The 19,600-nt window shown below is 35.3% G+C and overlaps 1 protein-coding gene across 1 annotated transcript; it reads left to right on the top strand.

Annotated features, from left to right (window-relative positions):
* The first annotated feature begins 509 nt into the window (after positions 1–509).
* LOC124899527 lies at positions 510–1,250 on the top strand. Its single transcript, XM_047414433.1, has 2 exons — positions 510–908; positions 1,008–1,250. The coding sequence occupies exons 1-2, from the start codon at positions 510–512 to the stop codon at positions 1,248–1,250; spliced, it is 642 nt and encodes a 213-aa protein (XP_047270389.1).
* The last annotated feature ends 18,350 nt before the right edge of the window (positions 1,251–19,600 follow it).

Here is a 19,600-nt window from a genome sequence, read left to right as displayed (position 1 = left end):
GTGTAGTGTTTATACACCACAGGTGGGCTTCGAAAATGAGGTAAAAGCAAGATTTTGGGAGGATTTGGACAAGGTGGTGAGAAGCGTGCCTAGCTCGGAGAAGATTTTCATAGCAAGGGACTTCAATGGGCATATTGGGGTCTTACCGGGTTGTTATGATGATGTGCATAGAGGTTTTGGTTTCGGTGATAGAAATGGTAAGGGTGCTGCTCTGTTGGATTTTGTGAGGGCCTTTGGGCTGGTGGTAGTGAATTCAAGCTTTCTAAAGAAGAAGGATCACCTAATTACCTTCCAAAGCATGATAGCCAAGACTCAGACTAACTTTCTACTGCTTAGGATGGGGGATAGGGTGTTATGTAAGGACTGTAAAGTCATTCCAAGTGAGCATATTTTGACCCAGCCTAGGGTTCTAGTGATGGACTTGTCTATTAAGAAGAGCAAGAAGAGAAGGGCCGGGGAGGGCCAACCTAGGATTGATGCCAGTTAGTGCTTTGGAGATAAGGAAAAAGATGGCGGGAATGGGCATGTGGAAGTACAAGGGGGACGTGGATGTTATGTGGGATAGGGCAGCCATTTGTATCACGAAGATTGCTAGAGAAATGTTAGGTGTTTTAAATGGTCGGGCAGGACGTCATAACGGAGACTGGTGGTGGAATGAAGAATTGAATAAGAAAGTAGAGTTTAAGAAGAGGGCGTATGTTAAGTTGATTGAGAGTAAAGATAAAAAAGAGAAACGGGTAAATAGGGAGGTTTACAAAGTAGCAAGGAAGAAGGCTAAGTTAGCAGTTACGGCTGCTAAGTCAGCAGCGTTTAAGATCTTGTATGTGGGGTTAGAGGAGAAAGCTGGGGAAAAAAGGTTGTATAGGCTTACTAAGGCTAGGGAGCGAAAGGATTGTGACCTCGATCAAGTAAAGTGTAATAAGTGAAAGGATGGTAGTGTTTTGGTGGAGGATGTTCACATTAAGAAGAGATGGCAAGAGTACTTTCATAGACTTTTGAACGAGGAGGGGGACAGAGGCATTGAGTTAGGAAAGCTGGAGCACTTAGAGAAGAGCTGTGATTTCAGTTACTGTAGGCATTTTAAGGTTGAGAAGGTTAGGGAGGCAATTTGTAGGATGCAGAGAGGTAGGGCAACGGGGCCTGTTGAGATTTCGATGGATTTTTGGAAGTATAATGGTAAGGCAGGTTTAAGGCGGTTGACTGATCTATTTAACGTCATTTTCATGACTGCAAGAATACCTGAGGCTTAGATATAGAGTACAATGATTTTGTTATATAAAAACAAGAGTGATATTTAGAGTTGCAATAACTATAGGGGTATTAAGCTATTGAGTCACACTATAAAGATTTGGGAGAGAGTGGTTGAGTGGAGATTAAGGAGGGTCATGTCTATTTTAGAGAATCAGTTTGGATTTATGACTAGTTACTCAACGACAGAGGCAATCCACCTGGTGAGGAGATGGGTAGAGCAGTATAAAGAAAGAAAAAGGAATTTACACATGGTATTCATCGAACTGGAAAAGGCATATGATAAAGTCCCAAGGGAGATTCTTTAGCGATACTTAGAGGTGAGAGGGGTCCGATGGCATACATCAGAGCTATTAAGGACATGTATGATGGAGGGAAGACGAGGGTGAGGGCGGCGAAAGGAGACTCAAAGCATTTTCTGGTCGAGACAAGGTTGCATTAGGGATCGACTCTTAGTTCATTCCATTTTAAGTTGGTGAAGGATGTGTTGACATGAAGTATTTAAGGCGAGGTTCCTTGGTGTATGTTATTTACGAATAATGTAGTGCTGATTAATGAGACAGGGGGTGTAAATGACAAATTGGAGGTTTGGAGGCAAACCCTTGAGTCTAAGGGGTTCAGGTTGAATAGGTCCAAGATGGAGTATTTGGAATGCAGGTTTAGTGACTTGAGGCAGGAGGACGAAGTAGTGGTCAGGTTGGACTCCCAGGATATTTGTAAGAGAGATAGTTTTAAGTATTTTGGGTCTATGATTTAGGGGAATGGTGAGATTGATGAGGATGTCCCTAAACGTATTAGAGTAGTTGGATGAAGTGGAGGCTCACCTCGGGAGTGTTGTGTGATAATAAGGTTCCCCTTAAACTTAAAGGCAAATTCTACAGAGTGGTAGTCCATTCGGCCATGTTGTATGGAGCGGAGTGTTGGCCAGTCAAGCACTCCCACATCTAAAAATTAAAGGTGACAGAAATGAGAATATTGCATTGGATGTGTGGGTTTACTAGAGGGAAAGAGTTAGGAATGGGATTATACGGGAGAAGGTGGGAGTGGATTCGATGGAGGATAAAATGCAGAAAAAAGGCTGAGATAGTTTGAGTATGTGATGAGGAGAGTCACGGATGCCCCCGTTTGTAGGTATGAGAGTCTAGCTCTAGATGGATTTAGGAGGAGTAGAGATAGGCTGAAGAAATACTGAATAGAGGTGATTAGACATTACATGGAGCAGCTTCAGCTTATTGAGGACATGACCCTAGATAGGAAGGTGTGGAGGTCGCGGATAAGGGTAGAATGCTAGTGTGAGTGTGTGGATTGTAGCAAGTAGACAGGAGAGATATTGTGTAGCCGGGTTAGTTATCCGAGGACTGTGTACATAGGTATCTTTGGTATGTGAGTGTATATTACTACTAGGTGGGTATCTTATTTCTTATTTCTTAGTTCCTATTTTCTCTTTTCGTGTTGCCCTTATTTCTCATATTTTATATTTCTTGGATTTTTATTTTATTATTTCTTATTCCTTATTTCTGTTATGTCATCTATGCCCTTATTTACTATTTTTTATCTTGAGTCAGGGGTCTACCAGAAACAGCCTTTCTACTCTTTAGAGGTAGCGGTATGGACTCCGTACATCTTACTCTCCCCAGACACCACTTTATGGGAATACACTGGGTTTGTTGTTGTTGTAGTTGAGTTTATTTTACCAAATTAGTCTTATTTATACTTTGAAAATATAATATTAATACACACCTTATGTAGTCATTTAATGTTAGGATAGTATTGGAGTCTCACGATCCAAAATGAAGTCATAATGAGACTTGTCGTGGCCTAACCTTGACAAATAAGCTGAGGTTTTGCTTTTAATATTGCTCCCTATCCTCGAAAACATCCATCTATTTTGACTAATAAATAATCTATTTCTAATAATAGTGTCAAGTCTGGGATGTCTTGGATAATGCGTTTAAGTTGTTGGACTAATTTTATGTCTTCAACATTAAAAGTATTCTGGCCTGTTGATTCGGTTTTAGAATATAACAGTCCTGCTACTTTTCCTAAGTCTTTAATGAAAGTTCTAGGATAATTTAATAGTCCTAAAAACTTTTGTAAATCCTTGGTTTTATTTAATCTATCTGGCATTTCTAAGAACTTCTTTGCTATGTATGGTTGTAATTTTATTCTACCGTCTCCAGTGACTACACCTAAGAAATTAATACTGTTTTTACATAGTTCCATTTTCTTTCTACTTATTATTATTCCATTATCTACAAATAATTTTAAAACTTGGTGTAAATGTCCTAGATGTTCTCTCATGTTATTACTGAAAACTAAAATATCATCTACATATACTAATACAAAATTCTTATAATTTCCAAAAATACTATTCATTTTTCTTTGGAAATTGGAGGAGCTGTCTTTAGTCCAAACGGCATAACTAACCATTCAAAATGCCCTTCTTGACAAGTGAAAGCTATCCATTCTATACTATCCTCGTGCATCTTAATCTGTCAATATCCGGATTTACAGTCGAACTTACTAAATATTTTTCTTCTTTGTATTATGTTTATTAATTCTGTTTGGTCTGGTAACTTATATGCATCCATCGTAGTATTATCATTTAGTCTCTTATAATTTATTGCCATTCTAGCTTTCCCTTGTACTATTTAACTATGGTTTCTTACTATGAAAGTTATTGATATATGTTTTGACTTGGATTTTCTAATTATTCCTAATTCTAATAGTTCTTTTATTTGCACTTCAAAATCCTTAAGATCTTCGTTTGTGGCTTCGATAATGATGTCTTTATAGTGTATTCTGCATTGATTATTTCTAATTTGTGGGTAATTTGATTGGAGCCCCAATGCTGCAAGGGTTTTTCTCCAATTATTTCTAGTTTGTCTAGGAATTGTATTATTTTATCTAGGTCTTTTTGATCCTTTATTACTCCTATCTATTGTATTCCTCTCTTAAAATTGTATAATTATGTATCTATTTCTATTAGGGCGTAATCTTTTTCTAATTCTTCTACTGTTAGTAAATCTTGTAATTCTTCATACATTGTTATCTTTTTATTGTCAGTACAAGTATAATTTTCTCCCTTATCACATTCTAGTGATTTTTCGAGTTTTATCTGATTATTTGAGCTTTTTTCTTCTGATTTATCCTTAATAAAATGACATTTAGTTAGTATAGGTTGTGTGTGTACAGGCGAGTGAGTAATATTGCTTGCAAAAATTACCCAATCTCTAGCAATAAAACATCCTCCATTATTTTATACCATAAAATCTAATCCTAACACAAAGTCTGCTTTTATGTTTAAGTTTCTAACTAGTATTCCATTGAGTTTGTGTGATGGTTGATAGAATTTTTTACAGGTGTTAATAAAACTTATTTTTTCTTTTCGTATATATTCTGTAAATGTGTTATGAGTTCCGACCATTTGCATGGATTTTTGGGGTTTGGGTAATTCCTTAATTAGTCTTGGTGGTAAAATTCTATTATTTAATATACTTTTTATACATCCTGAATCGACTATAGCTAAGGTTTCAAACTCATAATCTTGAATTCTTATTCTTGTTAAGACTTTGACTGTACTAATGTTCTTTTCTTCATTACATAGCATTACTTCAAATGATACATTCATTGATTTTCTCTACTTGACGTTATTATTTTCAACAGAGGTCTTCTTCTTTAATTACTTCTCTATGTTTTTCGAGATTATTTATTCTTATCTCCAACCTTTTAAATTTTTCTTCTAGTTCTAATATTTTATCATTTGTTGTTCTATCTATTGGTTCTTTTATGTAAATTATTTAAATTATTTGCTGGTTTTTGGATTTCTAAGGTTCTTTCTATACAAGTTATGCATCCTTCCATATAACATTTTCTAGATTTTGCCCTTTTGTTTTTACTTGGAAACAAGCTACAATAAAAACACTGGTTACTGTCTAGTCCTTTACCTTTTTCAAATTCATTTTCATATTATTCTATCAAATTGACTAAATCATGATAGTCTAGGTTTATCTTTTCTAATCCTATTTTATTTATAAATTCTTTTTCTTCAGAATCCGAGGAATCCAATGTGTCCTTTTCTTCTTTGAATACTTCCATACTCCTGATAAAGTATATGCTTTCGCTGTCTGACATATATTCATCTACATGTATTAGATTCTCATTTACTTTATCTATTAACTGTGCATTTCTAGATCTGTTATTATTTTTTTTTGGACAAGTATTTGCTAAATGTTCTATACTTCCACAGGTGAAATATTCTAATTTATTTTTATAAGTTCTATTGGTGTTATATTTTCTTACATATCTCTATTTATTTAAATATGGTTTCTTAGCTTCTGATTTTATTAAAAAATATGTTTTCTTAGAACAATAATCCCTTTTATATGGTTTTTTATGTCTTCTTTCTTATAGTCTTGATCGTAATGTTGTGTAGTATATATATTTTTACAAGAATCTGTATCACCTCTTTTTAATATTTTTGTATTTGAATATTCGTACACTTTTCTTGTAATATTTTCATTATATATTGTATTCTTTGTCCTATTGACCATTTTGTTCTGGATTTTGTACTACTCTATCTCTTTTGGACCATTTTTCTTCTATTTCTCTTTCTAATGCTCCGGGTAATTTATTGAATAATCTTTTTCCCAAAGTTTGATCAAACGAGTTTCCATTAATGGTACAATAATAGAAATACTCGTTTAGAAATTCCTTAATTCTTAACCAATTATTAATACTTAACTGTTCTAAATTTATTAAAGCCCTTTTTTGTAATACTCTTAATCCACTATTGGGATCCTCACTTGTTAGTAAAGTATGTACTTTATTCACAAAATTATATGAGTTAGCCCCCATTTCTATCAATACCTGGAAATCTTTGGGGAATATTGTTTTATCTAGTTCCCATAATGCATTAGTAGTCTCTCCTAGGAACGTTTCTAGATATCTAAATATATTTTTTCCATCTGGCTCTGGATTAGCTTGTATGTAATCTGCTACAACTACATTATTCCATATGTCTATTACAACATTCCATGTCTGAGGTCATGCGCCGCTGGATTTAAAATTTTTCCTTTATTACCACCTTTTTGTAACCTAATGGGTTCTTCTATTGGCATTCTTCTTTCTCTAGGTTTTATGTTATGTTCTATCTGTTCTTCAGGGTTTATTCTGAATACTCTATGTCTTGGTAAATCTCCTGTTGTTATATTTACCCTTTGCATGCCAGTCGTCCTTTGGAAAGGGCTTGAAGTACTTGCCGTACTTTCCATAAATTCTTTTATACTTTCTATCTCGTCTATACTGTAAATCATTTCTAAATCTTCACCTTTTTATTTTTTTTAAGTGTATAACCATGATTATCAGTTCTTAGTTCACATTTTACAAAATATTCTTTAGTTTCGGTGAGATTGAGATTTCCCATTTTACAGCCTATACATTTGAACGTTCTATTGTTATTTATTTCGTATAGGGCTTCTGTTTTCATTATAGCTTTATTTACTTCAAAGTCTTCTTCTAGTATTTCTAAATTCATAAAATTAGTACTCTCACTTTCTTCAACTTCTTCATCAGTTTCTTTTTTGTTTTTGTATTGGTAGTCAGTAATCTTATCGAAGTTTCTCCTTTATTGTTTATATACATTAAATGATTTGTTGGATTTAGTATTTCTTTCTTAGTAAATTTTTCCAAGTTTCATTCTAATCCTACATAGTTTTTGGAATTTATCTTTAGGGGTTTCATTAATCTAATACCTTTATTCCCCATTAAACTTACTACATCATCTATCTTTAATCTAAATTTTGTACTACTATTGGTGGCAAGTTTTCCTATAAATCCTACACATATTAGTAAATTATTTCCATTATTCATTTCTTCATATCCTTTAATCTTAATACCTATCTTTATGTATTTTCCAAATTTTAAAGAATTTATCATATAGTTTGGACTACAGTAAAAAAAGTCCTCCATTTGTTGACATGTCTTCTTCTGTTATTCCTATTATAGATCTTTTTTAGTCTGACCAGCTATTATCATATATTGTAACTAATACCTTAGTTCCTAGGTTTTTTCTAGTTAGAGCTTTTAAACCTATTACTATGAGTCTCATATGCATGAGGCTCATGTTTGATTAGTCAATTTGTTGTAAAGATTCTGAACTTATTAGATTTATGTTGGTGCATTCTCACCAATAACGTACATTTGTTCTTCCCTATAATCTATATATAACTGTTCCATTGAAAACATTCCTTCATTATATAATATCTTAGGACTTCATAATTTTAGTTTATTTTGTTGAAAGAGTTGTAGATCCTTGTCTACATCTACTCTCTCTTTTAGTTGATGCCTTGAGATCATTTTTGGTCCATTTATGATTTTAGATAGCATGTTTGTTTTTAATCTTTCTTGGGTAAAGCTTGATTTTGGTTTGTCTGTGGATGTTGAAAAAAGGTCTATGTTTTGGGTTTAGTTACTTTTTTTTTTCTTTTTCTTTTTCTTTTTGAGGGGTTATTTCTATTTTCTTTAGTTGTTCTATTAATTCTTTTATGTTTTTGTCTTCTTGGCTAGTTTGTGGTTTTGCCTTTTCTAGATTTTTATTAAGTTCTAATAGTAATAGTATTATAATATTATTTTGTTTTATGACTATAGAGTTAGTTCTTCCTTGAGGTTGGTAGTCTGATAGTCCTTCGAGATTTGATTAAATTTGAGCAGCCTTTTGTAATATTGCTATGTAAAACTGGTCATTTATAGGAATATTATTCATGAGAGTGTTATTTCTTTTAATTGAGTAATTTCTTTTCTTATTTCTTGTAGCACTAGTTTTATTTTCGGATTTCTTAAGCTACTCTCTTTATCTTTATTAATTAAGTCTTTAATTTTCTTTTCTAATTTTGTTTGTTGATTCTTTAGGAAATCAAAATTTTGTTCTATTTTATCTAACAGCTTCTTTTGTTTGTTTTGCAGACTTCTGATATCTCCAGAGTTTTTAATATTTTAGTATTTTCTTTTTGAATTGTTTCTCCTAGGTTTATTGTAAGTTCTGTAATAGTATTTAGTTGTGGGTCTTCTCCATGTAATATATGTTCTCCGTTGTTAAAATTACACCTAATAAGAGAATTGTCTTTTAAATGTCTGTATTTCTTCTCATCCTGAATTGTTAGATCTAAATACTCTAGTTTCTTTAAGTTATCTATTTTAACACTATTCTTACACTAACGGGAGTGTATCGCTAATACACTGTTTTCAAATTGCTTTTATTCTAATATTTCTGTATTCTATACCTAATACTTTCTAATCTACACTTTAACAAGTTTATATGATCTACACGGTTTAAAAGATTTATAGGGTTTGAAATTATAATTGCTTCCAGTAATTCTATAGTTTTGAATACTTCTATTTGATTTATTAAGGCTTGTTCAATCTTCAAAAATTTTTATTTCACTTCTTTATATAATTGATTATATGGTCTTTGTACTAGTCTAGCAACAGGATATGTTTTCATATATTTTTCTTATTTACTGTGGCTTATTTTATCCTAAAGGAATAGTTTGTCTACACTGTTCTCTATGAAACCTTATTTGTTTATTATATCATTCTAATCACTTCTAATACCTTCTAATTTCCACTTTAATGCACTTATATATTCTTTTAATAGTCTTGAATTTGATGATTCAAGGATTCTCAAATAATTACTCAAAACTTTTTCTAATTCGATCGTCTTTGTTTTTAGTAATATTTCTCGATTTACGTACCAATATTTTAGTTGTATACTTCTAGCCCACGGGTGTGTTCTCATTTATTTCTACATTTGAGATGTCCTATTAAGTTATATTCTAGTCGAGATATTATGGCAGTTAGCTGATCTAGTCTTATAAGGTCTTCTTTTGTATTATTAAGTCTTTTATATTCTAAATATAGGTAATTTAATTTTTCTTTAATCTCTTTGTAGGACATAGTATTTTTACGAGGTCTTCTCATTAAGCTAGATAAATAGCATTCTTTTGTCTCCAACTTTCTTCTATTCTTATTTGATCTTTGTAATAAAATATTTTGACTTGTACTTCTGATAATCTATTACTGATTCATCTTAGTTCTTGATAAATTTCTTCGCTTAGACCAGGCGATTCTTCGAGTAAACAATTATATAACAGTATTTGTTCTATCAAAGCGTTATATAAATTAGTATATTCTTTCTTTAAATTTATAAGATACCAATAGTGCTCTGAATCTAATATTATTTCTTTTTCGTAGGATCTAGATATTTGTAATACCCCGTATTTTTCTAACTTAAATTAACTCTCAGTTCATGAGTTACACTATATAAAAATTTTAAAATACACAGTATTTTTCAGTTTAGAGCTTACCAATGAGTAGGAAATTCAGTAACTTTTCAATGATATAAAATTTGCCCAAATCCGATACCCGGGCAAAGAGTTAGAGCCATTTTTGTGAAACAGTGTACCACCTGATACTTCAATGCATCGCGGAGGCCGTCTAAATGGAAATAGTCATTTTCCAGTGAGCCAACGCATACCACCGCGTCGCGCCATAAGCCCAGTTCACAATTATCAAAATCAAGTAAGGCAACGCGATCATGGCGCGTCGCGCCAAGGGTGAAATTCGTATCCAGTGTTTCTCCGCAATTCTACTGCGTCACGCCACCAGCCACATTCCCATTTTTCATTTTTCAGAGACACGGGCGATAGCGCCGCATCACACCAGGGCCCCAAGTCAAAAATTTTTGATGAAAAATTAAAGTTTCGTCCAGGGTTAAATTGGTCTTTTTTTCATGATTTTAATACACCCAGATGTGGGATTTAATCCCTAAAAATGTTTAAACTCATTCATTATTAACTTTTTCCTAAATCAAAAGGCATTCTCTCTCAAGAAAAAAAAACCCTTGCTCCAAGGAATCAAGGTCAATCTCAAGAATTTCACTAAGAACTCAAAGAATTAACAATCTAAGGTATGTTAGGCGTTCATCTATGGGTACCTTTCACCCATAGAGTCCAAGAATCTCTTTTTAAAACTTCAAGTTTATGGAATTGTGAATTCCCATGTTCAAAATTGATTGTACGCATGTCTATGATGTTAATTTGGTTTTAATTCCGTTATTATGATAAGATTCATGAAAATAGAATAGTATTTATGGGGAATTCCATGAAATTGCATGTTTGGGCATTGTAGTTGAAATGTTTATATGTTATCCAAGATTATGTGCATTAAGTTGTACACCCCAAGTGTTTGATTGAATGTGCATGTGAATGAAATAAGGCAATCATGACATGCTAGTATATGTACATGCTTATGCCCTATAAGTGTTTGATAAAATGCCTCTATGAGTGAATTATGCACAAGTATATATTGTTATGTTATTCAAGATTATGTTATGCTTTACTTCTCATGTTATCGAGTCCTGGAGGTATTTAATACCCGACAATCTAGCTATTTACCTAGAGCCAGTGTCAGTTATAGAATAGTATTAGTCATGTCACTATCAGTAGAATTCAGTCAGCTACAAAACTCAGTAGAACTCAGTCAGTTACAAAACTCAGGAAAACTTTGTTAACTCAGTATCATTCCTGTCCAGTTCAGTATACTCAGTCCAGTGTCTTTCAGTTGGGAGTTGGATTCAGCACCGAGTAAATTCAAGGATGGGGGATCACCTTCCAGTAAAGGGTGTGATCCTTAGAAGCAATCCTTGCGTTCCAGAACTACATAGCCAGCGTAGGTTGAGACATCAACCTGTTAGTTTAGGGTTGATGAGGTGCTTTACTTTCCAGTAGAGGGTACCACCATTCTTGTTTAGGGTGCCTACTAGTAGAGGGTGACTCTTCAGTATCTTTACCCATGGCACGATACTGACACCCTTCCAACTAGGGTCACAGGTTGGACACCAACTCAGTTATCTTATTTGGGGCATGTCGGTTAGATGATTAACTCCCACAGTTTCAGTTTTAGTCTTCAGAATAGAACTCAGTTCAGTTTTACAAAATTAGGACTGTTAGATATAGTCAATCAGCATCAGTAACCCAGTTATCAGTAACTTCAGATATTAATTACTCAGTATCAGATACAGTATACACATGCATGCACAGTATTACATGCTCAGTATTTATAGCAGTTCAGTTATCTATGTACTCTCATGTTTTGTTACTCTCTATCATTCAGTCAGTTATTGTTCATGCTTATAAACCCTTACATTCAGCCTTACCTCATCTAGCATACCAGTACATTCCATATATTGACGCATACTCTTTCTTTGTGCTATGACGTCTCATATCATAGGTTCAGATGCTCAGGTTCCCAACCACGCATAGACAGATTGAGATTCAATCAGCAGTGTTAGAGTTAGTAGTGAGTCCTCATATATCGAGGATATTTTATTATTTTAATTTCTCAGTAGATACAGTATTTCAGTAGATGGAGTTAGTTGGGGGATTGTCCCATCAACTCTACTTTCAGTCAGTTCAGTTAGGTTTTTCAGACTAAACAAGTTAAGACAGTATTTCAGTTTTCAGATATCTTATCAGATATTATAGCAGAGGTTGTATTTTATCAGTATTTATGGATTTTGAACCTTATGGTATTTCAACCTATTTTTTATATTTATTTTAGTATTATTATTCAGCGTTCAGAGTAGATATCAGTCATGGATTAGCTTGTGGTCCATCGAGGTCGTAAGCACCGTGTAGCATTTGTGGTACAGACTTGGGGCATTACAGATTTGGTATCAAAGCCTAAGGTTCAACAAAGTCCTATTGAGTTTGAAAGTCGCATATAGTAGTGTAGCGCCCCAAAATCTGAGCTCCCGGGATCCCACACGGTGCTCCGAACTACAAGTAGTCCTGAGCTAACCCTTGTTATTTTCTACTAAGTCTGGATATAAAACATGATAAATGCGGAAGTCTCATTTGAATCCAACTATTCTCATAAGTCTTGGTAAAACAATACTGAAAAGCTGAATACTAAATCAAAAGTCTAAAACTAAATCTATTAGTCCGACAAGCCTCTACTAACTGAAACTAGAGAGCCAGTAGGACTGGCCCCAGCTGACTCAAACAGTCTGAAATGAATACAGAAACATCTATTAATAACTGAAAGTATAAATAGCTAAGTCCCCAAACTATGAGAACTCACCAACTACACAGATGTAGATGAGATGCTCGAAAATCAATCGTCCTGCTGAGGCTGAGCACCTGAATCTACATTTTGAGACAGTGTAACACCTAGACATATATGTGGATCAGAACTTTGATGATGTACTAAGTATATGGGGGTGAATGTAATAGGTGAGCAATATCATCATAATTTAAAAGATCATGCATTCTAAATGTAAATGACTCACGTAGGCTTGAGTAAATCTAAAAGCTGAAAATTACAAATGAAGTATAGTAAAGCATATAGTATAAATCTTGTGAGTCCTGATGCTTAGTTCTATAGTTTATATTTTGTTCTTATTCTTAAATCATATCTGAAAACTTATACTGCAAGGAAATTCTTTTAAATCTTTAGGGAATATACTCTTAACTGTAGGGAAAATACTTTTAAAACTATTCTGAAAATCTTTATTGTTAGGGAGGTTCTCTTAACCGACATAAACCATGTGAGCTACATGGAGTCAAATGTCTTGTCCTCCTAAGGAAGAAACCTCACGTTGGGGAGAGGTGTAGTACTCTTGCCAGGGAGTAAAACCTAATCCATGTGATCGATCACAAGCTAAATCTATCATCTATATAAATGGGAATAATCTCAATCAGTACCTACATTGGCTCATAGTTCTGTGGAAGATAGGCCACGCTAATCCCATACTTCCCGCTCAGTGCTAAATACTACTCCATCTTAAGTAAGCTTAAACCATTAGAAATCCACTTTTTAAAACTAACATAAGGGTTCGTATGAAAAAACAATTATGCATTTATATGAGTAAATCTGTAAATAAAGCTAATTTGAGTTCTGTAAACTGTACTAATCTATAAAGTGGATTCCAAAGCTAAACCAATGATCAAAAAATCAAAGCCTTTCTTAAAAATTGAAAATAATCTGCTCATAAGATGCTTAAAGCATCATCTTTCTTGAAATAATGATATTCAATCTTAGGTTGGTAACCCATGCATCAATCTCATATTAAATCATAATAATCATGCTTAATAATGTAAATATTGATAAAACAACTCAAAATCTGGAAATTTCATCAATATGCCTGAAAATATGAACATAAGCATAGAATTCAACTTCTAAATCATTGAAAATATCATAAGCTTGTACATAAAAATAATGGGTATAAACCCTAACTTGAATTTCATGGGAAATCATATAAGAATTCAGGAAATTTGAATTTAAAAATAAGTTTTGGGCACAAGGATGGAAGGATTGTCCTTGTTCATAACCCTACATACCTTGTTGGATAATTAGATGAAGGAACCTTGAATTTTGGATTCCTATAGAGTTCTTGATGATGGGTTCTTGATTACCTTGTCTTGGAAATCCTCAATTTTAAGATTCCTTTGAGAATCTATGGAGAATTTGGATTTCTTGGAGAAGGAGCTTTGATGGTCTAGGATTTTCTTTTGACAAAGAGTGGATGAAATAAACATAAAATGCCTTAGGATATGTTAAATCTTGTGTTTTGGACGGATTGGGGGCTTGGAAAAATTCCAAAATACCCCTTTTAAACTCCTAAACGAACCTGGAAAAACGTAACTGGGGTCCCGATTTAATGGGCCACCGCGACGCGATACTATCATGGTGGCTTACTAGAATTTGATGATTGGGAAATTAGGTGCCTCTGCGATGCAAAGCTATCGCGTTGTCCCACCACTAAATTTTGACTATTGGGACCTGGAACATCAACATGACGCGCCACCATCGCGGTGCCCTATAGAAATTTCATTTTGACCTTCGGTGCGATGCGCCACTATAGCTTTAGACTACTGGAAATTGACAAACGGGATAATGGACCCCTCTGCAATGTACCAATATTGCGGAGGTCCACTAGAAAAGGAAAATTATGAATTTAACCACCTCTGCGATGCGGTGACTATCCAGGTGGTACACTGTCAACATAAAAAGGCCATAACTCTTTCACCGAGTGTCGGAATTGGCCGAATTTGGTATAGATGGAAAGCTTATTCAATTTCTCACACTATGAAAAGTCTAAATCTAAAGAATTCCAGACGAAATAAATACTATTAATTTTTGAAATCTATCCCTTAATATTTGAGGGGTGAATTTAAGCTAGGAAAATCGTGGGTTATTATAATATCTCCCCCTTGAAACATTCATCCTCGAATGTTGCTAGTTAGACTAAGAATACTGTGGGAATCTAAGGCTATAAACTATCATGCACAACTAAAATAAGTTGAGCAACTGAATCTAAATCATTCTAAGCTTCTGAGTAATTCTGTATGTGCATAAACTTAAATGAGGACAACTTTATAGCTGAATATATAATTAGAAAAAGAACTGAATCAAGGAAGAGTATTACCTTCAGCTAGATCTAAGTTTATGGAGAAGAGGTGAGGATACTTGGCTCGCATATCTACTTCTGCTTCCCAAGTGGCGCCCTCAATCGACTGATTCCGCCAAAGAACCTTGACCAAGGGAACTTCTTTGTTCCTCAGTCTACGGATCTGATGTTCTAAAATCTCAACTGGAATCTCTTCGTAGGAAAGTGTGTTCTGAATATCTGAGCTTTCTAAAGGAACTATAATGGAGGAGTCACTGATACACTTCTTAAGCATAGCAACTCAAGCTCATAAACTACTTTCCCAATAGACTCAAAATGCTGAAAGGGCCAACATATTGGGGACTAAGCTTTCCCTTCTAGCCAAATCTCTTCACCCCTTTCATGGGTGAAATCTTCAGATACACTAAATTACCAACCTCAAACTCGAGGTCCCTTCTTTGCACATCTGCGTAGGATTTCTAGCGACTCTAGGCTATTTTTAGTCTTTTTATAATCAACTTAACTTTCTTCATAGTTTCAAACAATGCATCGAGCCCAAAAAAAGCGGCCTCACCCACCTCAAACCAACCTATGGGTGATCTACATCTCCTCCCACAAAGTACCTCAAATGGGGCCATCTGAATGCTAGAATGATAACTGTTATTATACGCAAACTCGATCAATAGAAAATACTCATCCTAACTACCTTTGAAATCAAGAGCACATGCCCTCAACATATCATCTAAAGTTTGGATGGTCCTCTCTACTTGGCCATCTGTCTGAGGGTGGAAAGCTGAACTAAAATGGACCTGGATAACAAGACCCTTCTAAAAGGCTCTCCAAAACTAGAAAGTAAACTGAGTACCCCTATCCGAGAATATGGATAAGGTAACTCCATACAGTCTGAAAAACTCTCGGATATACAACTTAGCTTAATTCTCAGCTGTATAGGACGTATGAACTAGCAAAAAATGCGTTGACTTAGTCAATTTGTCTATAATAACCCAGACTGAATCATGATAATAACACGAATAGGGTAAACCAGTCACAAAATCCTTATTCACCTCCTCCAACTTCCAAATGGGGATACTAAACTTTTGCAATGTACCATCAGGCCTTTGGCTCTTTATCTTAACCTGTTGAAAAGTTGCACACTTTCCTATAAACTCTGCTATATGTCTCTTCATATCACTTCACCAATAGATTTCCCATAAGTTGCGGTACATCTTAGTTGCACCTGGATGAATAGAATAACGTTCACCATGCGCTTCAACCATAATTATCTATCTCGACTCATCTACACAAGGCACACACAATCTATTTTAATATCTCAACACGTCATTTACCCCTTGGGAGAAAGCCTCTACCTTTAATCTTTAACTGACTCCTTTAGTTTGACCAAACTAGAATCCATATCTTGCTTCTCCTTTACTTCTAAAACTAGGGAAGATTCAGAACTAATCTGAACCCAAACATTCCCTTCAACTGAATCAACCAACCTAACACCCAATCTAGCCAAACGGTGAACTTCTCGAGCTAACTCTTTCTTATTATTTTCCACATGAGCAACACTACCCATATACAACCTACTAAGGGCATCTGCCACTACATTGGCCTTGCCTGGATGATATAACACACTCATATCATAATCCTTCGACAACTCCAACCACTTTCTCTGACGAAGATTCAACTCCCTCTTAGTAAACACATATTGCAACATCAATATATACACCATACAGATAGTATCTCCAGATTTTCAATGCAAACACCACAGTATCTAATTCAAGATTATGGGTTGGGTAATTCTTTTCATGGGGCTTAAGCTGTCTAGAGGAATAGGTTATAACCTTACCTCTCTGCATTAACACACAACCCAAACCAACTCTAGAGGCATCATAATACACCACAAAACACATTGGGTAATGCTAAGACTGGGGTTGAAGTGAGTCGAGTCTTCAACTCCTGAAAACTCTTCTCGCAGAAATCTGACCACTGGAACTTAACTTTCTTTTGGGTCAATCTAGACATCAGGAATGCAATAGATGAGAAACCTTCAACAAAACATTGGTAATAACCAGCTAGACCCAAGAAACTCTTAATATCTGATGGAGAGATAGGTCTAGGCTAATTTTTTATGGCTTCCATCTTTTGGGGATCAACTCTAATGCCATCGGCAGAAATAATATGATCGAAAAAGGCTACTGATCTTAGCCAAAATTCACACTTGCTAAATTTGGCAAATAATTAATGACCTCTAAGAGTTTGCAAGACAATTCTAAGATAATCTACATGGTCATCCTCACTATGGGAGTACACAAAGATATCATCTATGAATACTATGATAAATATATCTAGATACTATTTGAACACTCAGTTCATGAGGTCTATGAAAGATGTTGGAGCATTGGTTAGCCCAAAATACATGACTAAAAACTCAAAATGATCATAACGGGTTCTAAAGGTTGTCTTTGGAATATCACACTCTTTTACTTTAAGCTGATGATAGCCGGATCTAAGGTCTATTTTTAAGAAATAACTTGAACCTTGAAGTTGATCGAATAAGTCATCAATTCTAGGAAGAGGATATTTGTTCTTAACTATAACTTTATTCAACTAATGATAGTCAATGCACATATGCAAAGACCCATCTTTCTTTCATATAAATAGGACAGAAGTGCCCCATAGAGAAATACTGAGCCTTATGAAACCTTTATCTAAAAGGTATTTGAGTTGCTCTTTCAACTTTTTAAGCTCTATGGGAGCCATATATATGGAGGGATGGAAATAGGGTGGGTGTCGGGAAGAAGGTCAATTCTGAATTCTATCTCTCTATTGGGAGGTACCCCTGGGAGATCTTATGGGAAAACATCAGGAAACCTATTGACCACTCGGACGGACTGTATTGTTGGAGTCTCAGACTTGATTTCCTTAACTCAAAATAGGTGGTAAATCCAACCTTTGGATATCAACTTTCTGGCTTTGAGATAAGATATGAAATGACTCTTGGGAGACACTGAATTTCTTGACTACTCAAAGAATGGCTCATCTAGGAACTGAAACTTGACCACTCGGGTGCAACAGTCTATAGAAGCATAATAAGAATGGAGCCAATCCATACCAAGGATAAGATCAAAATCAACCATATCTAACTCTATCAAGTCTGCTAACATGACTTTATGAAGGACGGTGATAGGGCACTTCTTGTAGATTTGCTTAGCAATAATTGACTCACCTACTGGAGTAGAAACCAAGAAAAGCTCAGGGATCTATTCAAAATTTATCTCAAAATTTACTGCAACTAATGTGGTCACATAAGAGAAACTCAAGCCAGGGTCTAACAACACATACACATCAAAATGAAAGACACGAAGCATACCAGTCCCTACATCGGGTGAATCCTCTTACTTCTGATGGGATGGTAAAGCATAAAACCAATTTTGGCACTGACCATCACCATTACTAGATGAAGCACCCTGAGGAGGGGCTGGCGACCTAGAGGAGCTGGTGCACTAGTAGCTTGAGTTTGAGTACGAACATCTTTATTTCCCTATCTAGCATGCGGGCACTCTTTGATTCCATAGCCCGGCTGGACAGAACCATAACAATATCTCCATCCAGACAGACACTCACCAGGATGATTCTTACCACACCTAGCACACTGAGGATAGCTAGGCCTACTACTCACACTATTCTGAGATCTGGACATAGAAGACTTGCCTCACTATTCTTGCTTGTTTCTGGGTGCAGGAGCACTGGATGAAGAAGGTGTAGGCATAGATGAACAATTCTAAAACTGCGAACGGTTTTCTCCTTGCGATCTAGCCTGGCTATACTCAAACTGCCCTGTTCTAGCCTTTCTATTTACTCTCTTTCTTTCCTTCACCTTCTCTCCCTCAATCTACTGAGCATGTATTATCAATTAAGGAAGATCCATATCTCCAATGACCATAGCAGTACTACACTCCTTAACTACCAACCCAGACACACCGGTCACAAACTAACTCATGCTTGACTTAGGGTCAGCCATCTGATTAGGGGCATACTTCGACAACTGGTTGAACTTGAGGCAATACTCCTTCACAGTCATTGATCCTTACCTTAGGTTCATGAACTCTTCTATCTTAGCTCCTATAATCTCACATGGGAAGAACTTGTCTAAGAATGCATCATAAAAAATTTGCCAAGTCATGGGAGCTGTATTCTCCCCTCTACTTTTCTTCAATATCACTACCTAATCCTATGCAACATTCTTCAGCCTATAGGATGCTAATTCTACACTCTCATCTTTAAAAATATGCATAATTCGGGTGATTTTATTTACCTCATCAAGATACAACTGTGGGTCCTCACCTGCTTTCGACCCAAAGAATTTTGGCGGGTTCATTCTCATGAAATCTAGAATCCTGGCCGTGGCCAAGTCCACTTTTTATTGAGGCGGGACTGCAGACTGGCAGTTACCCTGAACATTAGCTGTCACAGATTAGGCCAGCGCCTGAAAAGAATCCCAAAACTCTGCATGTGACACATTCTCATTCAAAGGATTTGCAGGCTAAGGTGGCTGGTTATCGTTTCTGCATACTCGATGAGAAGCTATTTTCTATCACCTGAAAGAACGAGTAAGAAGCAGATAGAGACACTAAATGTATGATAGATTAAGAAAAAAAAAAGATAATTTCCTAAAATGCTCCATAGCCTCTTGCTTATAGATATGGCGTGCTTCACACCGATGATCAAGACTCTACGTAACGCGGCTTGTTTGAAACCCTAGGACTCTCTAAACCTTAGGCTCTGATACCAAATTTGTAACACCCCAAAATCTTAGTTCTCAGGAGGCCACACGGTGCTGTTAACTACCAGTAGTTCTGAGCTAACCATGGTTGTTTTCTACTAAGTCTGGATATAAAA

The sequence above is a fragment of the Capsicum annuum genome, chromosome 6 (genome assembly GCF_002878395.1).
Source record: "Capsicum annuum cultivar UCD-10X-F1 chromosome 6, UCD10Xv1.1, whole genome shotgun sequence".
Lineage (NCBI taxonomy): Eukaryota > Viridiplantae > Streptophyta > Magnoliopsida > Solanales > Solanaceae > Capsicum > Capsicum annuum.
Note: the sequence above shows the minus strand (reverse complement) of the source record. Positions and strands in the feature narration are given on the sequence as shown.